Genomic DNA, 27,763 nt, shown 5'->3' with positions numbered 1-27,763 from the left:
GACCACTCATCATCAGAGAGAGATTTTTTGTTTTCTGCAGTTTTTTCTTTTATTGATAACACAGTTTTTACACTTAATTTAGAAAGGATATAAATATTTTGATTAGGAGAGTTAGAATAGTTCGGAATTTTGAGATTTCAATTAATATTGTTTGTACCATTTAATTTGATTGTTCTCGTATGTAGAACAAAATTTTTGAGAATCATTATATGAGATTTGTTTATTGAAAATTTTTGAGTGTGAATTATTTCATTATTTTTATTTCAATATATAGTATTAGATCATATGTTTTTTTATTATTCCGGTATTCTCTGGACCTTACCTTTCACATGTAATAGCATAGATATTGACGCACGAATTTAACCCTGAGATAAAAGAATTAAAAATTGTGATAGAGTCATAATCATATCATTTAAATAATTTTAATTAATCAAAAAAAATTAATTAGCTAATTATTGCTTGGCGCACCAAGACTTTAAATATCACAATAATATATATATATATATATATAGTTACTCTTGAAATTTCAGTGAGAGTTATATATGCTTTCTGTAGTTTTCCAGGTTATACTCCGCGTTGAATAATTTTGGTTTTGATAAAAACCATTATTTTGACGACGTTTCGGCAATGTCGCACTTGCCATTGTCAACTCAGGTAGTAGCTGATGCTTGAAGTTAACTTCTTAAACATTTTACAAAGGATATTGTTGGTCAATATCAATGCGGATTTACTGCTGGAAAGTCAACTATACGTCAAATTCAAGTACATAGGCACATTCTAGAAAAGTCACATGAATATAACATAACATAGATACACACCATCTCTTCGTCGACTTCAAAGCAGCTTATGACACTGTAAAAAGAACTGCAGTATATAATGCAATGATAGACTTTGGGATCCCACCTAAGTTAGTTAAGTTAACTCTACGTTCTTTGACATTAATATTTATCTAAGACAGGGGGATGCGCTGGCTTGTCTCCTCTTTAGTATTGCCTTAAAAAAGGCAATCAGACAATTAAATATTAAAATAAATGGAACTATTTTTATTAGATCGACGCAAATTCTCGTATTCTCTGATGATATCGTTATAGTGGTCAGAAGTATGAGAGACATGGTGTAGTGATTTACAAGGCTTGCGGACGCGGCAACTGAATTAGGACTTGTGGTAAAGGAGGAAAAAAACCAAATATATGTTGGTTTCTAAAAACCCCCGAAATATCCAACAGAGAATTCAAATTAACAACCATACCTTTGAGCAAGTCAAAGAATTCACATATCTTAGATCGCTAGTAAGCCCAACAAACACAACAAGCGACGAAATAAAAAGACGCATAGCAATAGCAAACAGAACTGTTCACGGTCTCCAGAAACATTTAAAAAATAAAAATATAAAACGTGCAGTAAAGCTCAATATACACAAGACCTTAATAAAACCGGTTCTATTAAATGGAGCTGAAACGTGGACCATCTTTAATCATCTTAAAATCATGAAAGACTTCTTGGTATTTTTGAAAGAAAAATCCTTAGAATACTTTTTGGGGCCGTAAATAAAAATGCGCTATGGCGTCGAAGGTACAACTTTGAACTATACCTATCAGTTATACACCCATCCAGATATTGTGAAATTCGTTAAAGTGCAGAGACTTAGAAGGGCTGGACACATTGCTAGGATGTTAGATCACGAATATACGAGGAGATTATTATTTTCATAACCAGAAGGCACAAGAAGCAGAGGACGACCACGCAGGAGATGGATTGATGATGTGGAAGAAGACCTACAGATTCCAAGGGCCAAAGGATGGAGAGAAGTTGTCAGGAATTGACGGGAGCGGCGACTTCTTTGTGAGCAGGCCAAGATCCACAACGGATTCTAGAGCCACTTATGATGACGATCGTTGATATTTGCGGCTATATTCAGCTTGTTCTTTCATTAAAGTTAACCCTTGTTTGTTTATGTTTACGTGTTTTCTGTTATCTGAACTTGTACTAAATTAACAAATGTATTGAATTCAAATCAAATAATAAACCAAAAATTAAAAAGAAAAAGAAGTAGAAATGGAAAGACAGTGAAAATACTGTTTTATTAAAATTTTTAATATTAAATCAAAATAATTCATAAAACATATATATAGTTTTATATTAATATTATCAAAAAAAAATTTCTTAAGTCTTATCTTCCATTAAAAATTGATATCAACCAGAATATGAACTGTGACCATATCCGCTGCTGGTATGTTGACCACCTTTAATACCAATTCCGAGACCAAGCCCATCACCTGCTCCTCTATCGGAGGGGCCAGTTCCATATCCGCCAACTACAACATGTCCATCAACACCCTGTCCATGTAATCCAGTTCCACTGCTACTGCCGAAGTCATCAACATCTCTGTGGTTACTTCCAATACCAATTCCAAGACCTATCCCGTGACTGTATCCACCCCCTGATTCATGACTTCCCCCAGTTCTGTGGCTGCCAGCAAGACCCAATCCTAATCCCCCGGTATGGCTAGATTCTACTACAGACGAATGACCTGATCCATGACCTCTATGACCTCTGTCAATGTTGATGCCATCAGTTATTCTGTGAACATATTCACCTGACGAAGAATGACGCGATCCATAATCTCCATGATTTCTTTCAACCTCAATAACTTCACTTATCTTGTGAACATGTCTACCTGATGAGTGGCCTGCTCCATAACTTCCTCCAATTTCCTGTTTTCCACTTACACCCGAGTGAAGACCCACTCCATGTCCAACAGAGATGTCATGTCTATGATTATTTGACCTGTGGCTAGTTCCAACACCAATTATTTCAGAATCTTCCGCTGAATGATCATCGTAAAATGGACGATTACCAAAATGTAATGAATTACCCCCAGAATTACTTGATGCATGAGAATGATCACGTCCATGATCATGTGTGACAGTTTTTGTACTGTGACCACTTCCAGAAGTAATAATTTCAGAATCTTCCGCTGAGTGATCATCAAAAAACGGACGATTACCAAAATGTACTACACTACCCCTAGAATTGCCTGATGCATGAGAATGTTCACGTCCATGATCATGTGTGATAGTTTTTGTACTGTGACCACTTCCAGAAGTAATTATTTTAGAATCTTCTGCTGAATGGTCATCGAAAAACGGACGATTGCCAAAATCTAATGAGCTGCCCTTAGAACTACCTGATGTATGAGAATGAAGACGTTCAGAAGTTGACCAACTGTGACTGGAGCTACCACTATAACTACCGCTACCTTGTGCATGTTGTCCAAGAGAATTATATTGGTGACCTATATCCAAATTTTTACCATTCGAATTATCTCTTGTTGTTCCAGAACTGCCTCCATAGCTGCCTGATCCATAAGAATTCGTATGTGGTTGATATGTGTCTATATTTGTTGCTTTTCCTTCAATGCCAGTATCTGTGTGGATATTTGCACCACCTCTATGACTTTCTTGTTTATCTATTCCAAATATACCATTTACAGTTTTTGTTAAATCGATACTTTTTACTCCATCTAAACCTAAAAGAGTTGTTTTTTCTGTGTGGATATCTGCATCGCCTCTCTGACCTTCTTGTTTGTCTTTTCCAAATATACCATTTATAGCTTGTAATACTCCACCTTGATTTGTCTTGGTAGCTCCGTGATCTTTGCTATCAGTGTTGATTCCATTTCCTAGTAAAATGCCACCAATATTAGGTAAACCCTTAGTATTTTGCGATGTTGTTTGCGTTTTTTGACTACCGTCAGCTGTCAATATAACTGCCCCCTCTGTTTTACCGGATAAATCTCCTTGCAATGTACTACTATGCCCTCCACCTTGTCCATCCAAACCTTGGCTAGGCTGATTTACTCTTTTCTGTCCCAGATTTATTTCATTTTGCTCTACACCTACTTTGTGGCCAGCGACATCAACTTGTTTGGTTAAAGCAATTCCTTTACTACCCCCCAGATCCACTCCTTCGTCGTAGCCTAAATGCATTCCTGCAATATCAACATTTGCTTTGACGTGCGCGCCTATTCCTGGTAAACCCTTAGTTTGCGAGTTTGCGTCATGTCCACTTCCTTCAAGTCCTAATCCTATACCCAAATTAATGCCACCTTTTGTTTCAGCTTTAGAGGTACCATATGGATGTGCTAGAATTCCAGATGAACTGAATACTAGTAGAAAAATCTGAAAAAAAATAAAAATTTAGTTCGACAGTTATAAAGCTATAAAAATTTGTAAACCAACAGTAGACCCCTTGAAATTTTTAATTCGGACCCCTTTTATTTTTAATTCGGATACCCCAGTTAAACCGTTCCATTTTAAAAAATAATTTCGAATGTTATCTTTGCAAATTAAAAAACCATGCTGATGACTACCAAAGAAAAGAAGAAGATATTGTGGTCGGAGGAAAATATAACAAAGGCTATAGAAGCAACTAGGGCGATAAGAATGGGATGGAAGAAGGCTGCCAAGACTTTTGAAGTACCCAAGACCCCGCTAATACGTTTGTTAATGGAAAAATGTGGAGAACTAGCAAATACAGCTTCTTTTAGAGCAGAAAGGCCTACTGTCTTGCCTTCCAAATTGGAGCAACAGTTGGTTAAATATTGTTTGGTCATGGAATCTACATTTATTGGTTTGACTAGGCAAGACCTTCGGCGGATGGCTTATCAATTGGCTAAAAGGAATGGTAAAGCGTGGCTAGACCTATTCATGAAATAGTATAAGGGCCGACTTTCAATTCGTAAGCCAACAAACACCTTATTTACAAGAGCTGTAGGTTTCATCAAAGAAAATGTGTCAATGTTTTTTGACAACATTGAATATGCGTTTAAAAAAACACAGCTATCCAGCAAACAGAATTTTCATAGTTGGTGAAAGTTACCTTACAGTAGGTCAGAGTAAAGTAGAACCAGTCATTAGTCTCCGAGAAAACAGGCAGGTAGGCTCTCTTACATCAGCAGAAAGAAGTGTCTTGATAACAATTGTAGTCTATATAAGTGCTGGTGGCGACTATGTTCCACCCATGGTGATATTTCCTCGGAAATATATGAATGCTCATTTGCAAAAAGGAGCTCCTCCAGGTGCTGTCTTTCACGTGCAGCCATCAGGATGTATTACAACAGAACTGTTTACATAATTACCATTTTTTGAGCATTACAAAACCTACTACTGAACCAAAATTTTCTTGTTTTTGACAGGCGTTCAAGCAACACCAGAAATATTGACATTATCGAGAAGGCTAGGTAGAACCATGTTACAATCATCTTCTTATCGCCTTATTTAATTCATAACTTGCAGCCCTTAGATAAGATTTGTCTCCTTTAAAGACTTATGTTGTTAATATGGTTGTTAATAAACTAACGCCCTCTAACAGCATTTGACGTAATGGAGCTGTTTGGCCAAGACAACTAGAATTTTTCCACTGGATAGAAACAAGTTTTCTGATGCCGAGTTCATTGCAGATGCCCAAAAAGAGAAGCCTATTAATCTAGATGATAACCGCTATACATCTGATGATCTTGTTGAAACTTATTCTAACAACATACTTGATGAGGAAAATTCTGAATTTTCTCACCTGGTGACACATTCTCCTTTATGGATTACACACAAACAAGCGTCCACCTTAACTCAGTTGGTAGAACCTCCTGCCCTACCTCTGTCATTGCCTTCATCAAGTTTTCTTTCAAATCATTCTCCAGTTTACACAAGCCCCTTTCAAATCTTGCCTATGCCCAAACTGATAAAAAATCATCTGGAAGAGGCGGAAAACCCTGCAAGTCGGCCATAATCACTAAGTCTTCTTATAAAGTAGACTTAGAGAAGGAAATTGCTAAAAGGGTTCTGTCAGGAAAAAAAAGATCTCGAACACATAAAGACGCCAAAGTGAAATGGAAGAAGACTGGAACAAAAAAGAAGATGTTAGAGGCTGAAAATAAAGAAAAATTAGAGAAAGAGTGTAAAAAGCATAAACCTAGCTCTCAGATCACGAGACACTTAGTTTTTGACATACACAAGGGATCTTTTTCTCAGGGAGGAGATCATTTGTCTCTGAAATCAGTCTCTTCAATCTGATTCGTTGTAAGACCAAGACAAACACCGGATAACTCGGATGTGACGTGCATATTCTGCAACGAACAATAGTCCAAGTCAGTGACGGGTGAACAGTGGATCAAATGTCTAATGTGTCAATTTTGAGCATATGTGGATTGTACCAATGCGGAAAAAGATGATTACATATGCGACTTCTGCCAGTAAACTAGATTCAAACTTAAAACATTCATAGGCCTATGCCTTAAAAGTCAGATTTGTACACAGTTTAATAATCAATCTATTTTAAAAATGAAATAAATTTATATATTTATTTAACTGCAAATTATTTCTATAGCAGTCATATTTCATTAGATCTCTAGGGGGTACGAAATACGAGGAAAAAGAGGGGTTCGAATTTACAGCATTTATTAAGTGCCTATTTTGTAAACTTTTGCAAAAATTAGCAGAGTCATATATAATATATATTTTTAGAATATTTCAAACTAAGAAAAGTTATTCCTAGATAATGTTAGTTAATTTTTTTTAAATTGGAATTCAAACTACTTTAGTATAAATGTTATTGAGTAAAAACTAATTGGAGGTCCAAATTTACCACCTTTTCTCTAAATAAAATATTCATTTACATCAGAAACATACACACTAAACTGAAAAATATGCTATATTTGCCCCATATCAAAGTAAACAACGTTGAAACAGTTTTTCCGAGTTTATAAAACTCCATGTTCGGAAAACATTTTTTGAAAACTTTCCTTCTACTAGTGCCACTTCTATCTGAGAAAAATATCATACTAACAAGTCTAACTTTATTAACTGATCTAAAAATAATTTAAAGCCACTATTTAGTCAAGTTCTGTAGTTAGGATATTTTTCTTCGCCTTAAACTTCTTTTTTTTGCGTGATATTTCTAAACAATGATTTATCAGCACCATCACTGGCTCCACAATTTTTTATTTTTAAAGTTGTTATATCATTTTCTATTTGTGCTCTGTATCTCAGCTACGGCCTTCTTATTGTTCTTTTTCCTACTGGCACTTGCTTGCTAATTTTGTTTGGTATTTGTCCTTTTTAATTATTTCCTTTTGTCTTATCCAATGCAGCCGATGTTAAGATATCCGGATCCTGGAATATTTTGTATAGTTCAAAGTTGTATCTTATTAGCTAAATTCCATTTTCTTTTCTGCCTTTGTACATGTCTCGCAAGATTTTGCTTTCAAAACTGATAATCCTCCCTCCGTTTTAGAGGGTGTCCAGATTTATAAATCTTATGCGAGTACCAGTCTTATTAAGGTTATGCATGTTTGGCATTTTGTTTTTGGTAATAAATATTCGCCTCTTCACTTCATCTGCAACGTTATTATCAAACATATTTAAAAATCCTAAGTATGTAAACTTTTTTACCCCTCAATGTTGTATTCTGGTATTAATATTGTTATTTTGTTTTGACACGATTGATTTTAACACCACTATTTTGTGCAGCTCGTTTTTTTTTTTTTATTGAATGCCACCATCATTTTTTTTTTTTTGGTCTTGCGATCATGTCAGCATCATCTGAAAACGATAGTCTATGCACACTTTTTTTAGTTATTGATCCTTGAGTATTGACTGTGACGTATATTATTATTTTTTGAGCATTATGTTAAACAAAATGCATCATAGGGCGTCTCTCTGACGTAGTTCTTTTTTCTCATCTATTGTTTCCTTTAATTCGTTTTCTATCCGGATTACTTTTCATTTTTAGAGTTTCTTTTATCACTAGTATTAGTTGTGTTGGTATATTAAATTCTTTTTTTGTTTGTATTGGGAATTCTCGGTTTATATTGTCATATGCGCTTTCAAAGTCTATGAAGAGACGATGTGTGTCAATGTTATATTCTCTTGTTTTTTTTTTTTTCGAGGATCGATCATAGAAAAAATATCTGGTGTATTGTTGATGTCTGTCTGCAGAAGCCACATTGGTATTTGTCAACTATTTTTTTAATGTGTGGTCTAAGCGAGGCTATTTGAATAAAAACCGGTGATTTATTGGTCTTTAGTTTGTCTACTGCTGTTCTAATCTCGGCTATTATTGTTGGACTATTTTTTTGTTGTCTGCTATCTTCCTCAAGCTTTTCCGTAAAATCCTCCTTATGTCTACACATTGGTTTTCTCGGTTTGAATTATTTTCTGCTTTCTTTTAGTTTCTAGTAAAACTATCTTGCCTCTGTTGACTTACTTGGTTCTTCTAGTTCTTGAAGTTGTTTATTTATATTTTCTCTCCTCTTTTTTTGGTAGTTCTTCTTTAAGTAGTTGTTTATATTCCTCTATCTATCATCTTAGTAGTTTTTGCTGTTTCTCAGATCAAGATTCATCATTGAATCGGAATGCCATTGTAACAAGAGAAGCCTTATTTACCTCGAATGTGTGTGTCCAAAAGTCCATGGATATAAATCAACCACTGTATAGAGGCAGCTATAGGAATTAAGTTTCCTTGTGGATTTTAAAAATGGAGAACTGATGATAAACTTCTGCACGAATAACGAACTAAGAATAAACAACACATTTTTTGACTACAAAGACCAATACACATATACATTCAATAACATCCATGGACAAAGATCTATGATAGATTACGGTATAATCAGAAATATACATCCATCAAAAATTATCGGCGTAAGATGCCTCAACTCAGTAGATGTAGGTAGCGACCATAGCCTAGTATTATGTAAAATAACAATCATCATAAAATACTTTACACCCAAGAGAGCGGCGCCAACAAAAACAAAAATCAGAGTCGAAGGACTAAGTACGGAATCCACGGAATACTTATACAGAAAAAGAATATCAGAGAAGATTGTTGGAAATGAAATATTAGAAAACCATAACATTGAGGAAAGCTTTGAAAAATACAAAAATATAATTAACGCAGCAACAGAATCACTTTGAGAGAGGAAAGTAACAAACACTAACATATCTTCTTCTTCTTAAAGTGCCTATCCGTTCCGGATGTTGGCGATGATCACGGCTATCTTTACTTTGTTTATTGCAACGCAGAACAGTTCAGTGGTAATCGTGTTATACCACTTTCGTAAATTTTTAAGTCAGAAAATGCGTCTTCTTCCCGGTCCTCTCTTACCATTTACCTTTCCTTGGAGAATCAGCTGGAGAATCAGCTGGAGAACTAACATATCAAAAAAGAAAACACCATGGTATAGGGAGGAAGTGAAGACAAAATGTGAAGAAGGAAGCCTTTTTATAATACAGAACACAACAAAAACAGCAGGCATACAATCAATATAAACGAATCAGCAATGAAACAAATACTTTGGTTGGATAAATAAACAGGGAACACTGACAGCTTCTGAAAACAGATGGAACACGACTTCTATGAAACACAGAAAGAAATATAAAAAATGATTAGAAGACAAAGAAGAGAGATGAACGAACTAATAAAAACCAAACACATCAAATATGGTAAAATGAAGGAAATAGACACAAATGATGTAAACTGTAACTGTGGAGAAATCCAAAATATGGAACATCTTGTTAAATGTAGAAACTGTCCCCATCGATGCACCCTTAAAGATTTGTGGCTCGCCAACAAAGATTGTAGAATCGATGTAGCCCAATACTGGGCCGAGATTATATGAATGATCTGTCCCGGTGCGATGAACTAAGTAAAGTAAAGTGCCGAAATAAAATATTTATTATAAATTTGTGAGAATTTGTAGGTAATGACCCACAGATGAAAGAGAAATAAACAAGCTATCCTTATGCAACTCGTGGGTAGGATTAGAATATAGCGGAAAACCATCGAATGGGAAACTATTGTCTGTCATTTAAAATATTTATTAAATACATAAAAAAATTATTAAAACAAATGCAAATGGAGTTTACAAAATAATTTTTGGCCTTTATAAAAGTGAAAGAATTTTAGGTGAGAAGAAGTAGTGAAAAATGAAAGAAATTATAGCAAGAAAAAACGAGAGAAGACAATATATAAATGCTGTTGTGCCGTGGATTACATAAAGGCTTTCAATTCAATAAAAGGGTATCCCTTTGAAGTATAATGGGATATATAGGAGCTCCTAACCACTTGGTAGTACATAGACAGGGCTGCATACTCTCATTAATATTATACAACATATATTCTGAATATTTAATTAAGGAAAATGTTAGACGAAACGGATTGAGGAATCGCTATAGGAAACAAAAAAATCAGTAACCTGCGATACATAGATAACACACTAATACTATTAGCAAACGAATTCAAAATGAACGGTTAAGCTAGTTAAGCAAAGAATTGGGGCTCCAGATCAACACCGAAGAGTTCGTGTTGGTGTGGTTTTTTCGACGAATGTGTGAGAGAATGAATAAGAATCTGGTGATAGCAGGGCATAGCAGAGATATTTTGCCTTAACCAGCCCTTCCATCCTGATGTCTGGAGTGACAGAGGAGAGGTTTTTAGTTGGACGCTGACCGTCTCGGAGTGGTGACGGAACGAAGTGTCAAAGGTTTTACTCCCTCGGGCATCTCGTCCTGCCACAACTTCGTTAGGGCATTTGGAACTTAACACTATCTGGGTCTGTATGCAGATTTTTCTTCTTCTCTTTAAAGATTTAAAAAAATCAAGACGGAAAAAACAAAAAAAATGATCGTAAACTGGGCAAATAATATTCTACCGTGCATACGCGCCAAGTGGCGAATTTCGATGTAGTAGACAGATTAGTACACTTAGTACACAAATCACAACAGCTAAATTAATTAAAATATGGAAAACCCGAAAAATAATAAGAAAGACTAAGCTCAGGTTGGTCAATCCCTTATTTTTCCCAGTGCTACATTCCCGGCCGAAACATGGATGCTCAAATAACCAATGGGAATAGGATCAAAGCTTTTGAAATGTCGGTCTACAGAAGAATTCTAACGTAACCTGGACATAACACAGAACCAATCTATCAATTCGGGAAGAGCTTATCATAAAATACAGGCTATTAAGAAAAGTAATCCGAGCATACCGAATAACGGAGACTATGGAACTATTGGCAGCAGAAGAAAACGTAAATGGCCGAAGATCAAGAGACAGGTCTCCAAGAAGATGGGCTGACCAAAAGAAGACTCTGGCAGAAAAATTCCTACATCAAGCCCTTTATCTGGCTCAGGAATACAGCCAATAGAGGCAGCAAGATATCAATATTTAGAGTGTTACTAGGCGCTCAAAAGGGCTCAAGGAATGAGCAGGAGAAACAAAAACCATTCCCAAGAAGTCTTAGCAAACCTATAGATGAAGACAAAGAACTTATTATAAAAAAAATACATTCATTACACTTTAATAACGAAATTTGACTAAACTTTAATTAAAGGGTAAGCAGATAGTTCTGAAATAAAAAGGGAGAGTATGTATTTGAAAATAAGAAGATTTTTAGCTCGAAAAACATAATCAAAAGTCTCAATTAATCGAAGAAGATGAAATTATATGTGTAGAAGATAAAAAATATTGATATCTCTTTTCCAATTAGCACTTTAAAAATCTGATGTTGCAATGTGAGTTTATTTTATTTACTTGGGGAAATCCATATTAAAAATTAAAAATCACATAAGAAATAAAAAAATACTTACTTTAAACGCTAACATGTTTCTACAATTTGGCTTAAATTGCTAAAGTGAAGCGTAGATCTATTCTGTCGTTCTAGTATTATTTATTTTGCATTTCTTTGAAGAGATAACCTTAGAGTTTTCCCTAATACCATTATCTTAACCTCGTTTAAAAGAAAAATGCTCAAAATGTATAAATATGTTATTTATAGAAATATTTTCAATGATATTCTCTGCATTTACAATGTTCTTGCACCAAATAAACAAACTTGTTTGTTATATAATTCATTATTGTAACAAAATAATCATTTCTATTTCTATCAAAGGATGGATAAAAAATTAAAGCTTTTAACTATTTACGAAAGAAACTGTAAAAGTAATAGGTCACAATCTAAGCATTTTCCACTGTAAAATACAAGATGTTGCCAATTTTATTCTAATGGGAGATATTTTTTTCTAATGGAGGCTATACACGTTAGGGTTTGCATGATGGTTTTGACCTTGCATGCATAACCGACACGTATAACCGAGTTCCATATTACACATACACGTTGCTACGTGACAGTGTGTGCAGGTCGCCTACGGTATTTTGTGCGCTATATACCTACCAAACTGATGTACACAACAATGTAAACAAACAACGATGTAATAGCTGTACTTGGCTTAACACTTATTCTTCAGGAAAGAAAAAAAAAAGAGAGATCGCACTGAATGGTCTAAACGCTGATTATTAAAAAGAAATCATTTCTCCCACGTAAATGTGATAAATGAATTGAGATTTAAACCAACAGATTACAAAAATTATTTACGAATGGATGAAAAACTTTATTTGAAACTATTATCATTGATTACTCCGTTAATACAAAGACAAGATACTGTTATGAGGAAAGCAATAACAGCACATGAGAGACTAGCAGTAACATTAATATTTCTTGCAACAGGAAGAACATAGGAATGTCTCAAATATTCTGCTATTATACCACCTCAGGCTTTGGGCCGAATAATACCTGAAACATGTTGTGCTATGAGAACTATGGCAGGCAAGCTCGTCGGACGCCACACACGCTAGGATATGCTCGCAGGCAAGCAAAACCGAGTGGCATAAAATATGAATTTTCATATTTGCTCGTTTGCTCGATCGCATGTACCTGCACCTATAACTGTACAGTTTTATGACACACGCTAGGGCTTGCCTGTCGGTTATACATGCAAGGTTAAAACCATCATGCAAACCCTAACGTGTATAAGAATGTTATTCCTCTTATAGATGTGCAGAATGTGGTGGATACACTCGACTCAAATTAACTTTAAGTGCTCTCTAATGTAAACTTTAATCTGGAGATCCTCTGCCAAACCTAGACTGCAAACTCTGAATAATTTTTGAGTAATTGTCGGTTACTATAGGAAAACTTTGCACTAATCGTCTAGCCTTAGACTCTACAGTGGCTTATCTCAAATAAGCTACCTTATCAGCCAAATCAATTGATGGATCGTAATGCACTACTTTGAACTGTGACCAAAAAGGAAGCCAATCTTTTAAGTCTCCATTAAATTTCTTGAATTCGATTGGAGGTAATTTAAATTTGCGCTTACCTTTTATACTTGATGACTCTGAACTTACTGAACCTGGTCTGTCATCATATTTGTACTTAAGTTTAAAGTACCTTGCACTATATTTATCTTTTGCCTCCATCTCACTGATTAACTCTTTTTCGGAAGCTTCTTTCAATATACTTTCAAGCACCGAACTTTTCACTTCACAAAGGTCGAGTGTCCACCGGTTCAGCTAACAAACTATCCAAAACAGTAGCAACTTTCGTAAATGCACTACGAAGCACCGTTCTGCGTTTTTTATCTGATTTCATTTTTCGCTTAAAAAGATTAACTATGGCCACCCTCACGATAAAAACAAAATTATTCGCCGGAAAAAAGTTTTCACTAAAATAAGCGAAAATAACTAACTTTTAAGCACACCCATATATAAGTCCTGTCACGGTCGCCAAATATTACGTTAGGAATGTCCTACGGTTAATTTTCGCAAGAGACACCTGGTTCGAAAAAATACAAAATTAAATTTCTATTACAAAAAAATTACTTTTGTATTAAAATACACAAATGTGACTTTAAAGTTTTATTTAATTCAGTTTGCTTCGGTGGTACAATTCGACTGACTAACCCTAATTATATATTCTTATAATATGTTATTCGATACTCCCTACATTCTCAGACGAAAAAGTCGTAAAATTTATTTGGCTAACACCAGCCCTTAGCCGGAGAGTCGATACGCTAATTAGGGATTTTTTTAAATAAACATCACTTACGTATTTACTCGACAATGTCTACATAAAAAGAAGAAGAAGAATAAGTAACGAATGTTGGTTTCATTTATGCTTTCTATTATCTTGTCCATAATCATACTAAAACGATTTGGACTATCCCTCGGCCTGATTCCTCGGCTATCCCTCGGTCTAATTCCTGCCGACATTTTATTTCTTCGGCCAGTCCATGTTCCGTTTTTATTCTTATTTTATCACGATTGTCAAGTTCCCTGATTGTTTATGTTTCTTTATTGTAGTTTTTCTGCTTCCTTCTACATTTTCCGAAATTATAGGTCTTTCAATATTGTCATTACTTCTTCTTGCAATATGTCAGAAAAACTTTAAGACGCGTGTTAGACAAATACAAGTAGAGTTTCACGCAGGATGGGCGTTTGTTCCATCTTGCGTCCTGTACTTTTTCATCTGTCATTTTTCATTTTCGCTGTCCCGTCCCGTGGCCCAAAAGACGTATTGCTGTCGATCAAAGCTAACTTAAATTATATTTTCTAAATAAGTAAATATATTTTTATAATAATGGTATAAAGACAAATTTAATATTTACATTTTATTCTTAGCACATTTTGTTTTTACAAATTTTCTTATCAATTAAACATCAAAATTATATTATTAGACTATAGTTGAGCCGCTGAAAAGATGGAATGATCATGTGAATGGCACGCACTCTTAAATATTCCTCTTCCTATGTTATCACTTTTCCCACGTTTACACCGCTCAACAAAAACGAACTAACAATGTTGCTATAATATATTTATACCGTTTTTTAGAGGTTATTGATTTACATTAATTTTAATCATTTTCACAAAATTCACCAGCCGGCGAAAGTGAAACACAAATCATGATACATAAAACATTTAAGTTATAGTATCATAACACAAATAATGACGGTGTAAACAGTTTCCCATAAGGTCTAGTTTCGAGCGCCTGTCGATGCTTGCATTGAGTGATCATGCGACCTTGGATTCCATGTTTTCAGCGGTTAGGGTATAGTTTAATAATTACTTCAGTTTCTACAAATATCACCTTTTTCTGTACAATGTATTATGTAAAAATTTCCTTTATTTGTTTTAAGCTTCTGTTTAAATTGTTTACCTCCCGTTTTTAACAGCTGGGAATCCTAATTTTTGACCATTTTGCTTAGCCAACCATATATCATTATATTAATAAACAAATTAGCTCTAAATTGGGGTATAAAAAAACATGCACATAGCTCATGAGCAGCGTATTTTATTTAAAAAATAAATGAATGAACTAAAATTTTAGTCAAAAATTGATTACTAGTAACTGAATTAAAAATTTAAAAATATTTGCGGCCACTTTTTGACTGGCAAACTATTATCAATGTATTCTCCCAATTTCTATTATTGTATGTAAAAATGTGAGTTTGATTAACTACGTTATGAACCTAGTGGTCCTGGTAAACTTGAGGGTCAAAAACTTTCTACTAAAAAAAAGAAAAAAAAGATAATTTTAAATTAATTCCATATGTTATAACTTTAATTCCTTTAGCCGGAAGATTTTTAATCCCTTCCTCAATTTATTGGACTTACTTATATTACCCTTTTTTACCATACGAGCAGTATTAAACAATTTCATTTAAATACGTTCTAAGTCTTACATTAGCTACAAATATATACTATTCAATTTTACCTTGTCCTAGATGTGAGCAACATAAAAGGACAATTCCATATATTTAAGCTAATTTGTCACAAATTACACTTTTTATACCACACTCCATACGACAAAGAGTAATATAAGCTGCCTAATGCATACGTTATTCTCTTAAACATGACCTTTAACAACATCAGTAATTTTACATCTTTTATATCCATTATTAAATAATTAAAAATTTTTAAATCCCAACACCTGGATTGCTGTTATCATTTTAACATCATCAAAGTTTTGAATCTTTTGGCTGTAGTAATACTATGTTTAACTAATATTGTTTCATGGTACATTGACTTTTTGTTTTTGACACCGTTCATGGGTATCTTGTCAATCAGTTACCAGCTGAAGTCCGTTTGAAGAGGTTTACTCTCCGGACACTGGAACTCACTTAAAGCATGGGTATATGTTACCTGAAGTAACATTTAATTAAAATATTAAACATCAAATAATAATATTAACAACATCATGTACAATCTTTCGTAACATAATATATTTTAAAGGGTTTTTACCCAAATATTTTGGTGGCTCAGGCATGGTAACCTGTAAGTATAACCATTTTGCCTTTTTTAACCTTAGTCAAAATTTTAAACCACGTTTGCTTTAATTAAATGGTTTATAATTATTTTAGGTATTTTTAACCTGATGATGGAACTGTTGTTCCGAAAACGTTCGTGTTTTTAATGTAGCCCTTTTAAGGGTTTTTATAAAATATACCCATTTACAAAGATTAACCTCTTTTTGTGATACGTGGTATACAGCCAGCTGCAGGAATTATTTTCCTTGTGGATTTTTTTTTTAAACTTTCTACTACTCCAAAAGTTACTGCTACTCGTTCAGGTAGGGTAATAAAAGCTCCTACCAAATTAGATTTGTAAGATTCGTTAACTTATGTAATTATTTTTGTGTATTTCTTTTTAAGCAGTGAATATTGTTATGAAAGTACCCTTAGTTAAAGAGACCACTTATGTTTTAGATACTCTGTCTTATGTCAACCAGTGAGTCATAGTTCTGTCTTATTTATTAGTATTAATAAATATACATTTATACTATTAATATATAACACCCAGTTGGGGAACAATTGAGAATCATTAAGTTACAATAAATGGAGTAAATGTAGACTGAACAAAATTTAAGAACATACATATTACACGATGCGACGAAGAAATAATCGGAAAACAAAGAAAACATAACATGGATGACCATATGACCAATGCGACGAATGAAGGATGACCGTGTACAGACAAATCGCCAATAGAACGAAGAAGCATTGAGATCTAAAAACGCTGACGCTGGATTAACTGTTTAGAACACACCGAATATTAAACGAACACTTTGTTATTAAGAAAATGTAGAATATAAGAATATTTAACAAAATGTTAAGATAGTAATTTTTTGTTTTAAATTTTAAACAGAATTCTAAACATATTTTTACATATTTAGTAGACATTAGCTTTAGGTAGGCATCAGACTTCCCGACCGACCACGTCCAACCGCCCGACGGCGAACTACCAAATTTGTATTCTTATTTTTAAACTCACATTACTCGTTCGTGTTCCATCGACCGACCGTCAAAACATCAGGAGAGTGTAGCAACATAACCACATTTTTGTAATATTATTTTACCGGGCTTTTTGTAGAAAATTGAATTATGGATAAAATTAGCAGCGATAATTCTACTGACAAATTCTTTATCACTTATTTGAGGTGGAGACGTCTTCGTAGGCGTAGGATAGTTTAGGTGCATGACATTTTTTTAAAAAGACACCAAAAAGGAAATTACTATCGCATGAGCAAGCCCAAATTTTATAGGTTAATTACAAATTTTGAAATGTCAATGGTCAATGTCATTGCTCAGAACAGTATAAATAAATGCGAAATGTTCTATATTCATCGATCAAACGACCAAAAATTCCAACAAGTCCGAATTTTAAAACTGGACGATCGCGATCGGTGATGGACGGTCCACCAGTCTGACTCTGCTCATACATTTTCATAGACTCGTAATGTTGGTCGATCGTGGACGGTCGGTCTAGTCGAGCAGTCTGATTCTTTCCTTAATCTACAATTATCTAGAGATTTCTACAAGATTTTTTTATTTTTTAGAGGAAATTTTTTTCAAATGATTAACTCTATATACCAAACCACAGAATAATAAACAATTGTTATTTATTCTGTGACCAAACCACAGAGAATGCTTCTCTTTCTCTGCTTGAAAAAATAAGTATGCGCATCTCGTTCGCGCAGACGGAATCAGCCATGTTTTAATCGGAACCAGTGCTGTTCAGTGGCATTTTATCTGGTGTGCATAGAAAAATTAACCCGGTTTAATTCATTTACGGCAACTATAGACATAATGCACCGAGTATAATGTTCCAATTCATATGGCGTTCGTCGATTTCCATAAAGCATTCGATTCCATCGAATTATGAGCAGTGCTTGAATCTCTAGAAAATGCACGTATAGATTCAAGATACACTAACATAATTAAAAACATATATGAAAATGCCACCATGCAGATAAAGCTGGACGAAAGCACAAAAACTAATCCCATAAGACTACAACGGGGAGTAAGACAAGGAGACACCATCTCTCCCAAACTATTTACCCTTGCTCTAGAAGACATTTTTAAGAAACTAGAATGGAACAATAAGGGTATTAACGTCGACGGATCATACTTAAATCACTTGCGATTCGCAGAAGACATAGTTTAATAGCCGATAATATCCAAGAACTAAATGATATGTTACAACACAATTAAATGCAGTTTAAGGAGCAGTAGGCTTAAAAATGAACTACAGCAAAACAAAAATACTGACCCGAGACCAGACAAATAAAACAATACAAAATCATACCATAGAAAATGTTGAACATTATATATATATATATATATATATATATATATATATATATATATATATATATATATATATATATATATATATATGTATATATATATATATATATATATGTATATATATATATATATATATATATATATATATATATATCTAGGTCATGTTATCAAACTAGGAAAACCAAATCAAGATGCTGAAATTAAAAGAAGAACACAACTGGCATGGGGCGCTTTCGGCAAATTACCATATATATTGAAAAACACCTCCATTCCTGTAAACTTAAAGAAAAAGGTGTATAACACATGCATACTACCAGTTTGTACTTACGGCTTGGAGACAGTAGCCCTTACAAAAAATCTGCTAAAAAATTAGAAACAACGCAAAGAGCAATAGAACGAATCATGCTTGGAATATCACTAAGAGACAAGATTAGAAACACCGAGATAAGACGTAGACCGAAGATTAGGGATATTATGGAAGAAATTACAAAAATGAAATGGCGCTGGGCGCTGGGCAGGTCACGTAGCCCGATATAATGACAATGACAACAGGTGGACACGTAGAATTCTAGAATGGAGACCAAGGACGACAACAAGAAGCAGTGGAAGACCTCAAAAAAGATGGGTAGATGACATAAGAACAGTGGCAGGCAAACAGTGGATTAGATTGGCGCAAGATAGAGAAAGATGGAAGCAATTGGGAGAGACCTACATTCAGGAGTGGATGGAAAATGGTTGACAAAGAAGAAGATACACATAATATGCACTATTTTATTCGTACTTTGGACGATTTTCACATTTGGTCCCATTGAAGATAGCTATAATTGAGCTGTCAATTAAAGTTCATAGAACGAAATGTTGGCGCTTGACTGTGTTGCCGTATTTTTTTTAATAAATCGAGAAATCAAAAAATAATAAGAATAGTATTTAGGTACTTTCCACAGACATCTGGTGACCATCTGTAACAATCTGGCAACTGGTGGTTTGAGGATTGCCAAATCTGTTAGCTTATTATCAAAGGCAAATGCCAAAAAATGTTGTAATAATTAACTGCAATTAATATGAGAAGAATCGAGTATTTATTCGTTCGTGTTATATATAAAAAAATAAAAAAATTGCATAATTTATATAATAATATAATAAAAATGTATTTTGAAAGCTTCTCTATTTGCAATTGAAGCCTACAACATATACATTATAAAGACATGACAACACAGTAAAACGTCAAAAATTTGTTTTGTGAATTTAATTCACAGCTCCTTTGTAGCTATCTTCAATGGGACCAAATGTGAAAATCGTCCCGTACTTTTAGTTGAAGAATAGATTAAATTATTTCAAATGTACTAAATTATTAATCTATAAAAACATAAATTACAGTTCTGTCGTAGCTTGTCAAAAATTTCTCAATTCTAGTCTATGTTTCCGTTTAAAATATGGCGATCGCGTGCTGACAAACTTCAAAGGCGGCATCTGAGAGTGGGCATTCTGATTGTTATTTATTCTGTGACCAAAGCACAACGAACCGTGTGACCAAAGTATAGTTCGTCCCAAACCCTTCTTTCAGTGCGTCATAGTTGATTGAATTCTTTTTAACACATTAAGCTAGAAGTGACAGAAAAAACGTGAGTCTGTGATTATTATACATAGAGCTTAGAAAATTATTTATCGTTAAGCTAATTCTACTTACGGATGTATAATTGGTTGGAGTTTAGAATACGCTAAATAGATATCCAATCAATAATGCTCATAAATATAATTTGACGCAGATTGTCTCGATCGTGACAGTACTTTCACAATGTCAACTGATAAAATGATAATTGTCATTCCAGGTTAGTGTTATCAGACATTTTACAGTGAACATTTAATTTTGTATTTATTGTCAAAAAATATTTTAAATATGCCGAGATATATCGAGAACGAACAAAGACTAATATTAAAATTATTAAATTATTTTCAATTAGAAAAAGAGAGATTACGATCCTGCAACTGTCAAGTTTAACTAAAATGTCATGCAATAATTCTCGACATTCTTAAAATCCTATATGACGTCAAAATTAGTGACGCACTGAAAGAAGGGTTTGGGACAGAGTGTACCTTCTTTTCTTTCTGATATACAATAATTAGGTTGTCAGTTGTCTGTCACTTGTCATTGCCAATTGACAAACTACGAGTTGTTCTAAATGTCTAAACTCTAAATAATAATAACTACATAATGTAATATAAGGTAATTCCTTTTGATAATAAATGTGTGAGGATTTTATTTTAGACGTGTATTTTAAAAATTAAAACTACGGTACGAACATCAGTAAAGTATTCGCCAAATTAGAAATGATTGCTAATAGGAATAATTTTGTCAATTTTGCTGAATCTGCAAATCCCAACAATGATGTCTGTACAAATCAACAACTACAATGTTTGAAAGAATATTTTAAAAATGAAATCGACTCTAAGCGGACATTTAACAGGATTCACACTCTTCAAGATTTAAGAAATATTTTAATAAAACGTGATTGCGACCATAATTTATTATCTGGTATATTAAACCAGATGGGTATTGAAATTGGAAACCCTAGCGACAGAGTACAGCCTCAACGTCAACCAGTGCAAAATGGAGATGGAGAGATCAGACAAAGACTAGTCAATTTCCCAGATGTACCAGGTAAAATAATATGCAATGCTTTCATAATGTTAACTAGAAATGCCAATCTGCTATAAAGTTTTAAAGGAAGTTGATCTAATATTTCCTAGATGAGATATCTCAGCTAGGAAATATAGTTGGGTACAATTTTATTCTACTCAATGTTTCAAAATTATGTTTTTAACTGATTATTTAATTTTTAAAGCTTTTTTTCAATAACATGAAAATGGAAACATGTGAATCCATTCCAGATTCGTCATCTCTTGTTGTCTAGATTTTATCTAGCTCTTTATAATTTTTTCACTTACCTCAATGGTACTAGTTTAATAAACCGGAACCGTGTCTACGGAGATGAAATTTATATCAATGAATTCTCCTTCACTTACTAATGATTGTGCAATGATTTTTATTCGGTGCAAAGCGTTCTTTTTTATATAATTCCGATTTAAAATATGACCGATTTTTAAAAGCCACCGCCATTATTTACCATGAAACAACAAGAAATGACAGGAATGACAACTGTTTCTTACGATCAAGAAGGGTAATTTTAACCAGTGTTGCCATAGTTATTCAAAATTATGTTTTCTAATGAAAATAAAAATTTACCTAAAACTTAAAATGAATAAATTATTACCTACTTCTAACTGAAAAGTATAGCTTTTTTACAAGGTTCAGTTTAGATTTGGTTACGTTACTATACGTTTATTATCACGTTTTCTTATGAACTATAAAAATTTTGATAAAATTTTATTCTTATTACTGCTTTTTTACCAGCGTTAGGTCAGATTTGGTTACGTTGGTTTAGTTTTAATTTCATGTTTTCTTATGAAATATATAAATTTTGATTTTTAATTATACAAAATTTTATTCTTATTACTGCTTTTTTTACCAGCGTTAGGTTAGATTTGGTTACGTTGGTTTAGTTTTAATTTCATGTTTTCTTATGAAATATAAAAATTTTGATTTTTAATTATATTATAACATTTTATTTATTTATATTACTGCTTTTTTTTACCAGTGTCAGGTTAGATTTGGTTTTTTGGTTTACATTTTTAATAATAAAATAAGACGATGGTTAACGGGTACTCGTTTTGCACGTGGTTATTAAGATTGTATCCACCTGTTTTAATTAAGGTAATTTTCATGAAATTTTTAGATCTTTTAAAGGTTAAAACTGGCAACAATGTCAAAAGTACATAAAATTTAACTTCTTGCGCATGACCGCCATATTGTTTTGAAATATTAAAAATCTTGATTATTTTAAGCAATTTTACCCATTTTTTCATAATTTAACAGTAAAAAACAGTGAGATTTAATATGTTTTAGTTACGTTTTTTTTATTAAGACATGTATATATACTTTTCTTTGCTTGTTATGTAATTTTTTTTTGATTCATACTACTTTTTTTGTTATTTTTTCTGTATTTTTTATTATTTGGGCACTTTTACTAGTTTAAAGCAAAGAAAACATTAAAATTTGAGGTTTTTTTTTCACTTTTTCGGCTAAGTCCACAAAAAATTTGGCATTTTTGAGGCGTTCCGGCTTACTAAATAATTACCAACTCAATAGTTTATTATTATTTATCAGCGTTTTTTATTGTTGTTTATATTAATACTGTTGTATTTGTATTGACTTTGGATATCTGTTTAACCCATAATGACAGAAGGTAGTTTTCTCTGACTTATTCGGTTTTACAATTCTTGATATTTTTCCAAATCATGCACCCTACCAGTTCAATGTCAAGTGAAGCTTCATCTTTATGTGAATAGTGACTCACAACAATATATCCAATATCTGTGTTTGGTTGTTTAGATTTTAATAATATTTGCAATGTCTTACTGACCTCACATAATATGTTATATAACATTTTTGTGTTTTCTGTGATTTCCAAGTTTTGCTTAATTTATTAATAGTCAATAAATCTTCAAACAAAAATATGGCTGGGCTTTCAAAGAAGGTAAAATTTGACATCAGAAATTTTGAGAATGCTAAAATCAGCAAAAGAAGATGGTGGTGATGTTAGCAGTATTGATTCTGACAGTGACTTTATACTAAATGAGCATGATACAGACAGTAAAATCAGAGCAGATGATAAGAACCTCAACCCGAAGAATCACAACCTAAAGAAGAATATGAAGTGTTTTTATGGTAAAAATCTTTTTAGATAGTCTAAGAAACTTCTACATCCAAATGTTCCAAGAACTGGAATTTTTTCGGTCCTAAAGAAGTTTGGAATCTTTTCTTTGATGATGAAATTCTCGCAGTTATTTTAAAATGGACAAATATACTGATTTCTGAACAAAGAGAAAGATTTCGTAATGGAATATCAAGTGATCATAATAAGGATAAAATATAACTCAAAGCTTGTATGGGTCTACCTTTGTTGATGTCAATTCTTAAATTAAATCATGAACAAATTAGATTAATATTTGCTATAGATAGATTAGGTAGAGACATATGTTGATGTGTCAACATGCAAACAGATTTCCTATTTTTCTTATGTATCTGTGTGATTTGATGACCCTGGCACAAAAATTGATAGATTAAAGGCACCCATTTCTGAAACTTTCACATTTTACAAAAACAATAGTGTATTCAATTAGACTGACAGCGTATGTTGATTATACACTATCTTCCTCAGCCAAGCATGTATTCCCATATTCCTCATGTCTTCATTGATAACATCAATGAAGACATCCAGAACAAGGAACCTTTGCATCTTAGTTTTCTTAGTCAGTAGTTTCTTTCAAGTAATCTTTTATTTGCAAAATAATCTTAATCATCTGTCAATATTTTTTTTATTTCTGATATTCTTTCTCTGGTTTTGCCTTATTGTCACGCCTAGGTATTTGAATTACTCTACTTCTTTAAATGCTGAACTCCTTTTCTTTTTTACTCTGAGTGCCATGGTCTTTCCTTTCTCTTTTATTTCTTTTAGCATTTCTTTTTATTATATTTTTGTTCTTTACAATAATAACGATATGGTCTGTGAGGCGATTATTTGCCTGCCTCTTGTTCTTAGATTCCCTTTGTTTTTATTTAGTAGTATATATTCCAAAGCTAGATTAGACAGTGTTGTGGGTAAGGCATCCTTGATTTATAATGAGTTTAACTGTCTTCCTTCTTTGCATCTATATACTAATTTTGGTAGTTCTCATTGTCATGTTAATTAATTTTTTTTATTTTTATTTTTTCTGTGCTATCATTAGTTGTTTCCTTTTAATTGAATCAAATGCCTATTTAAAGTCGATAAATATTATTTCCAATTCTAATTTGAATTCATTTGCATTTGTTTAATTGTATGTGTAGCATTTCTTGTTGATCTTCCTTCTGTGAATCATCTAGTAAATATCAATATCTACTAAATATCTCATTTTTTAAAGGAAGCGCCATGTTGCTTTAGCAAGTTTTATACTAGAATTTTTAGGATATATATCTCAGGGTATGACCAATCTCTTAATACAGTATCCCATACCTGCCTCTTGATGCAAATCTCAAAGTATATGGCAGTTTTATTTGAGTATATGGATCTGTTCTTTAATGTAATAATGTAATTTTATGTTACTAATTTTGTATTTTTGTGTTTAGCTATCACCACTGTTAATATTATATTTTGTGTATTCTAGCTTTTCCCCATGTACCTGCTGATCCTATTGAAAGGATAGATCAACTTATTTCTTTAGAAATAGGTCAGAAATGGAAGAATTTGGCTCGTGTATTGTCAATTCCTGAAGGACAAATCGATCAACTAAATAATCTTCCGATTGATGAAGCTACTAGAAGAGTTTTGCGTTATCATCGTGAATGTGAACGAATGTGGAAAACTTCCCTTATTAAAGGTTTGCAAAAAGCTCGACGTGGCGATTTAAGTCATCAGGTCCAGATTATTTTGGAATATTATAATTTACTTTAGTTAGATTAGTTATTTGATGGATAAACTTCAATACTCATAAAGGCTTATACTGTTTATTTTGATGATTTTTTCAAATGCTTAGTATCCGATGTTTGAAGAGGTAAAGCATAATATACAGATATTTATTTATATTATAATTTCTAATCAAGAGATTTGCTGCGTAGGGACATAAATAAAATCAAATAATTATGATACAATAGTGATATATGCAACAACTGGTAAAGTGATACTTTTTACACCAATACAGTTTAACTTAGACAATTCTATGAGTGCTAAGCAATCATTTATGTATGTTGCATAATAATTTTTTATAGTGGTAGGTAATGAATAAAACTTATTTAAAATCAATGAATAAATTATGCATTTCGGTTTTATGTTACGATTTGAAAAATAAAAACATAAGTAATTGCTTTTTCAATTAATATGAATTTTGAATAAAATCATGGCAGTTTTTGATTTTTTCATAATTAATGATTATTTTAAAATTTCGCGCCCATACTTTGCTATTTGTAGGACAAGCAAATTAAAATAAATGTTCACTACTTTTTCTATTGTTTCAAAAAATATGAGCCCTCAAATAAATGAGGAAAAAACTTAAGTAAATGCATCAACGCCCAAAAATAGAGCAAGAAATATTGGTCACAACTTTACCGTCAAAAATTCTAGCTTTGAGATAGCCGACAAATTTATGTACTTGGGTTCCTAAACATGGACTATCTCCAAAGCAGATGAAACCGTTCTTCTGGTGTTTAAACAACGGATTCTGGGAGAAATATTTAGTAACCTATGTGAAAATGGTATGTGGAAGGATAGAGTTGATGGAGAAAACTTGATGGAAAGATGGGGTTGACCAGAATGATAGGAAAATTGGTGCGACAAACTGGCAATGGTTATCAATGGATAGGACGAAGCCGACTTGAGATAGGCGAAGAAGACTTGAGAATTTCTAGGCTCTCATTTGGGGCTGTAGCACTAGTGATGACGATGATGATTTGAACAGTTCTGCAAAATATCGCTATTCACTATTTTTGTTGGGAATAAGCCACAATTTTACTTTAAAATTAAGTTTATTTGATGTTTTGATTTCTACTTCGGAAATGGAAAAAGTATTTTGAGAACTATTTCCGAAGTGGTAATTGAAACTTCAAAAATAAACTTATTTTAAACTTAAATTGTGGTTTATTAGCAATAAAAATAGTAGTTGCATTAAGATGCCACAAGAAAATAACTTGTAACACAACAATAAAAATAGTGCTGTACCATTCACAATTGACATTTCTACTTTGTTAAGTATAGGGGATACATTTAAAGATCGAGAGTGTTTTCTTACACAACAGCCAAATTTGGAAGACCTCCAAAATCTGTGACAACAATTACATTCGGAAAATCAAATCAATATGGTGGGTGGTGCTGGATCACCAACAATCGTAGTGAATTGAACTGCAGCCTGTTGTTTCAAATAAAATGGTCAAGATTTAATCTTGTTTTGACGTGACAACGTCTTAAATTAGGTTGTGGCTCGGAGTCATTCATGAAAAAGTGTAACGCTCGCTCAAGTCTGTTACAGTGAGTCACCGAACGAGAGAGAGGCCGGCCGGACCGGCGAATGCCTTGCGTCTCTCTCCCACTCAAACATGATCGGTCCGCTGCGCGCGCAGCACTAGAGAATTAGGCGCGTTGAATCGGTGCGTGCTTCCGTGCTTGTGTCTCTGTCTTTCTCGAGCGTTCTTGGCGTTCAAGACACATTACAGCAGAAACACTTCCTTTCATTTCATATTTCTCCTATCATCGTCCTATCCTCAACAAAATCACTCAAATAGAAATTAGTTAAGTTTAAGTTTACATGTACAATGTTTTAGTAAACAAAATATATTTCTATAGTTAAAATTTGTGCAATTCTTATTTTCATTCAATTCCTTGTTCCTATTGTGCAATTTAATAATATTCATATCAATAAATATTCTACCGAGAAAAAGACGTTGTCACGTAAAATATTCGCCCGTAAAACCGACTTTACAGGCAACCGATTTTTTTGGTTAATTTTTCAAATCGTTTTCAACAACTTTTATTACCATTCGTAGGCAGGACATTTTGAGAAAGTATAGTTAGGAGGTTAAACTTTGACATTTGTACATCGGTATTGCAATCTTGAAACTCAACTAGTAAAGTGAACTTCACAAGATTTGTTTTGTTCCCTGGATCCAAGATCTCTACCACTGAAGTTGAAGCTTATTGTGTTTGTCGCCCATTATTGTTTCCTACAACCAGTTTAAAATTTTTCTATGTTGTTCAAGTTTGTGCCGGTCCTTTGATGTAGCAGTTCCTCTGTTATTTTTGTACATGGTCCACCAATGAAGATTTAACCATGGGTTTTTTTTTGGATTCTCTCCCAATATCACTTATGACTTTCTCGGATCCAGTTCTCCACTGCCCTTCGTACTACAAATCGTCTTCGGTGCTCCTATAGTAACAGCTGCTCCGTTTGGTTCGTCCGATCCTCTTTTAGCAAGTTGATTTGCTTTTTTGATGTCCTGGTACCCAGACAAGTTCAACTTTGTTCCGATCTCCTAGTTTATTCAGTTCTTCGACGTTTCGTTCAGTTCCACACCAGTTTGGACGTCGCGTCCTGACATATCAGTACCGCTTATGACATATCTTGAAAAACAGCAGATATATATATATATATATATATATATATATATATATATATATATATATATATATATATATAT

The 27,763-nt window shown here is 33.1% G+C and overlaps 2 protein-coding genes across 2 annotated transcripts; one reads left to right on the top strand and one right to left on the bottom strand.

The window, feature by feature from the left end:
* Positions 1-2,078: 2,078 nt before the first annotated feature.
* LOC140437513 (uncharacterized) lies at positions 2,079-11,793 on the bottom strand. The gene is made up of 2 exons (XM_072527083.1): positions 11,647-11,793; positions 2,079-4,182 (listed from the first exon to the last, which is right to left on the bottom strand). Exons 1-2 carry the CDS (start codon positions 11,659-11,661, stop codon positions 2,194-2,196), a joined length of 2,004 nt encoding a protein of 667 aa, XP_072383184.1. The 5' UTR covers positions 11,662-11,793; the 3' UTR covers positions 2,079-2,193.
* An 8,850-nt stretch (positions 11,794-20,643) lies between these two features.
* LOC140437514 (uncharacterized) lies at positions 20,644-27,763 on the top strand. Its single transcript, XM_072527084.1, has 2 exons — positions 20,644-21,139; positions 24,745-27,763. Exons 1-2 carry the CDS (start codon positions 20,809-20,811, stop codon positions 25,029-25,031), a joined length of 618 nt encoding a protein of 205 aa, XP_072383185.1. The 5' UTR covers positions 20,644-20,808; the 3' UTR covers positions 25,032-27,763.

The sequence above is a fragment of the Diabrotica undecimpunctata genome, chromosome 3 (assembly GCF_040954645.1).
Source record: "Diabrotica undecimpunctata isolate CICGRU chromosome 3, icDiaUnde3, whole genome shotgun sequence".
Lineage (NCBI taxonomy): Eukaryota > Metazoa > Arthropoda > Insecta > Coleoptera > Chrysomelidae > Diabrotica > Diabrotica undecimpunctata.
This window is presented reverse-complemented; position numbering and strand designations above follow the sequence as displayed.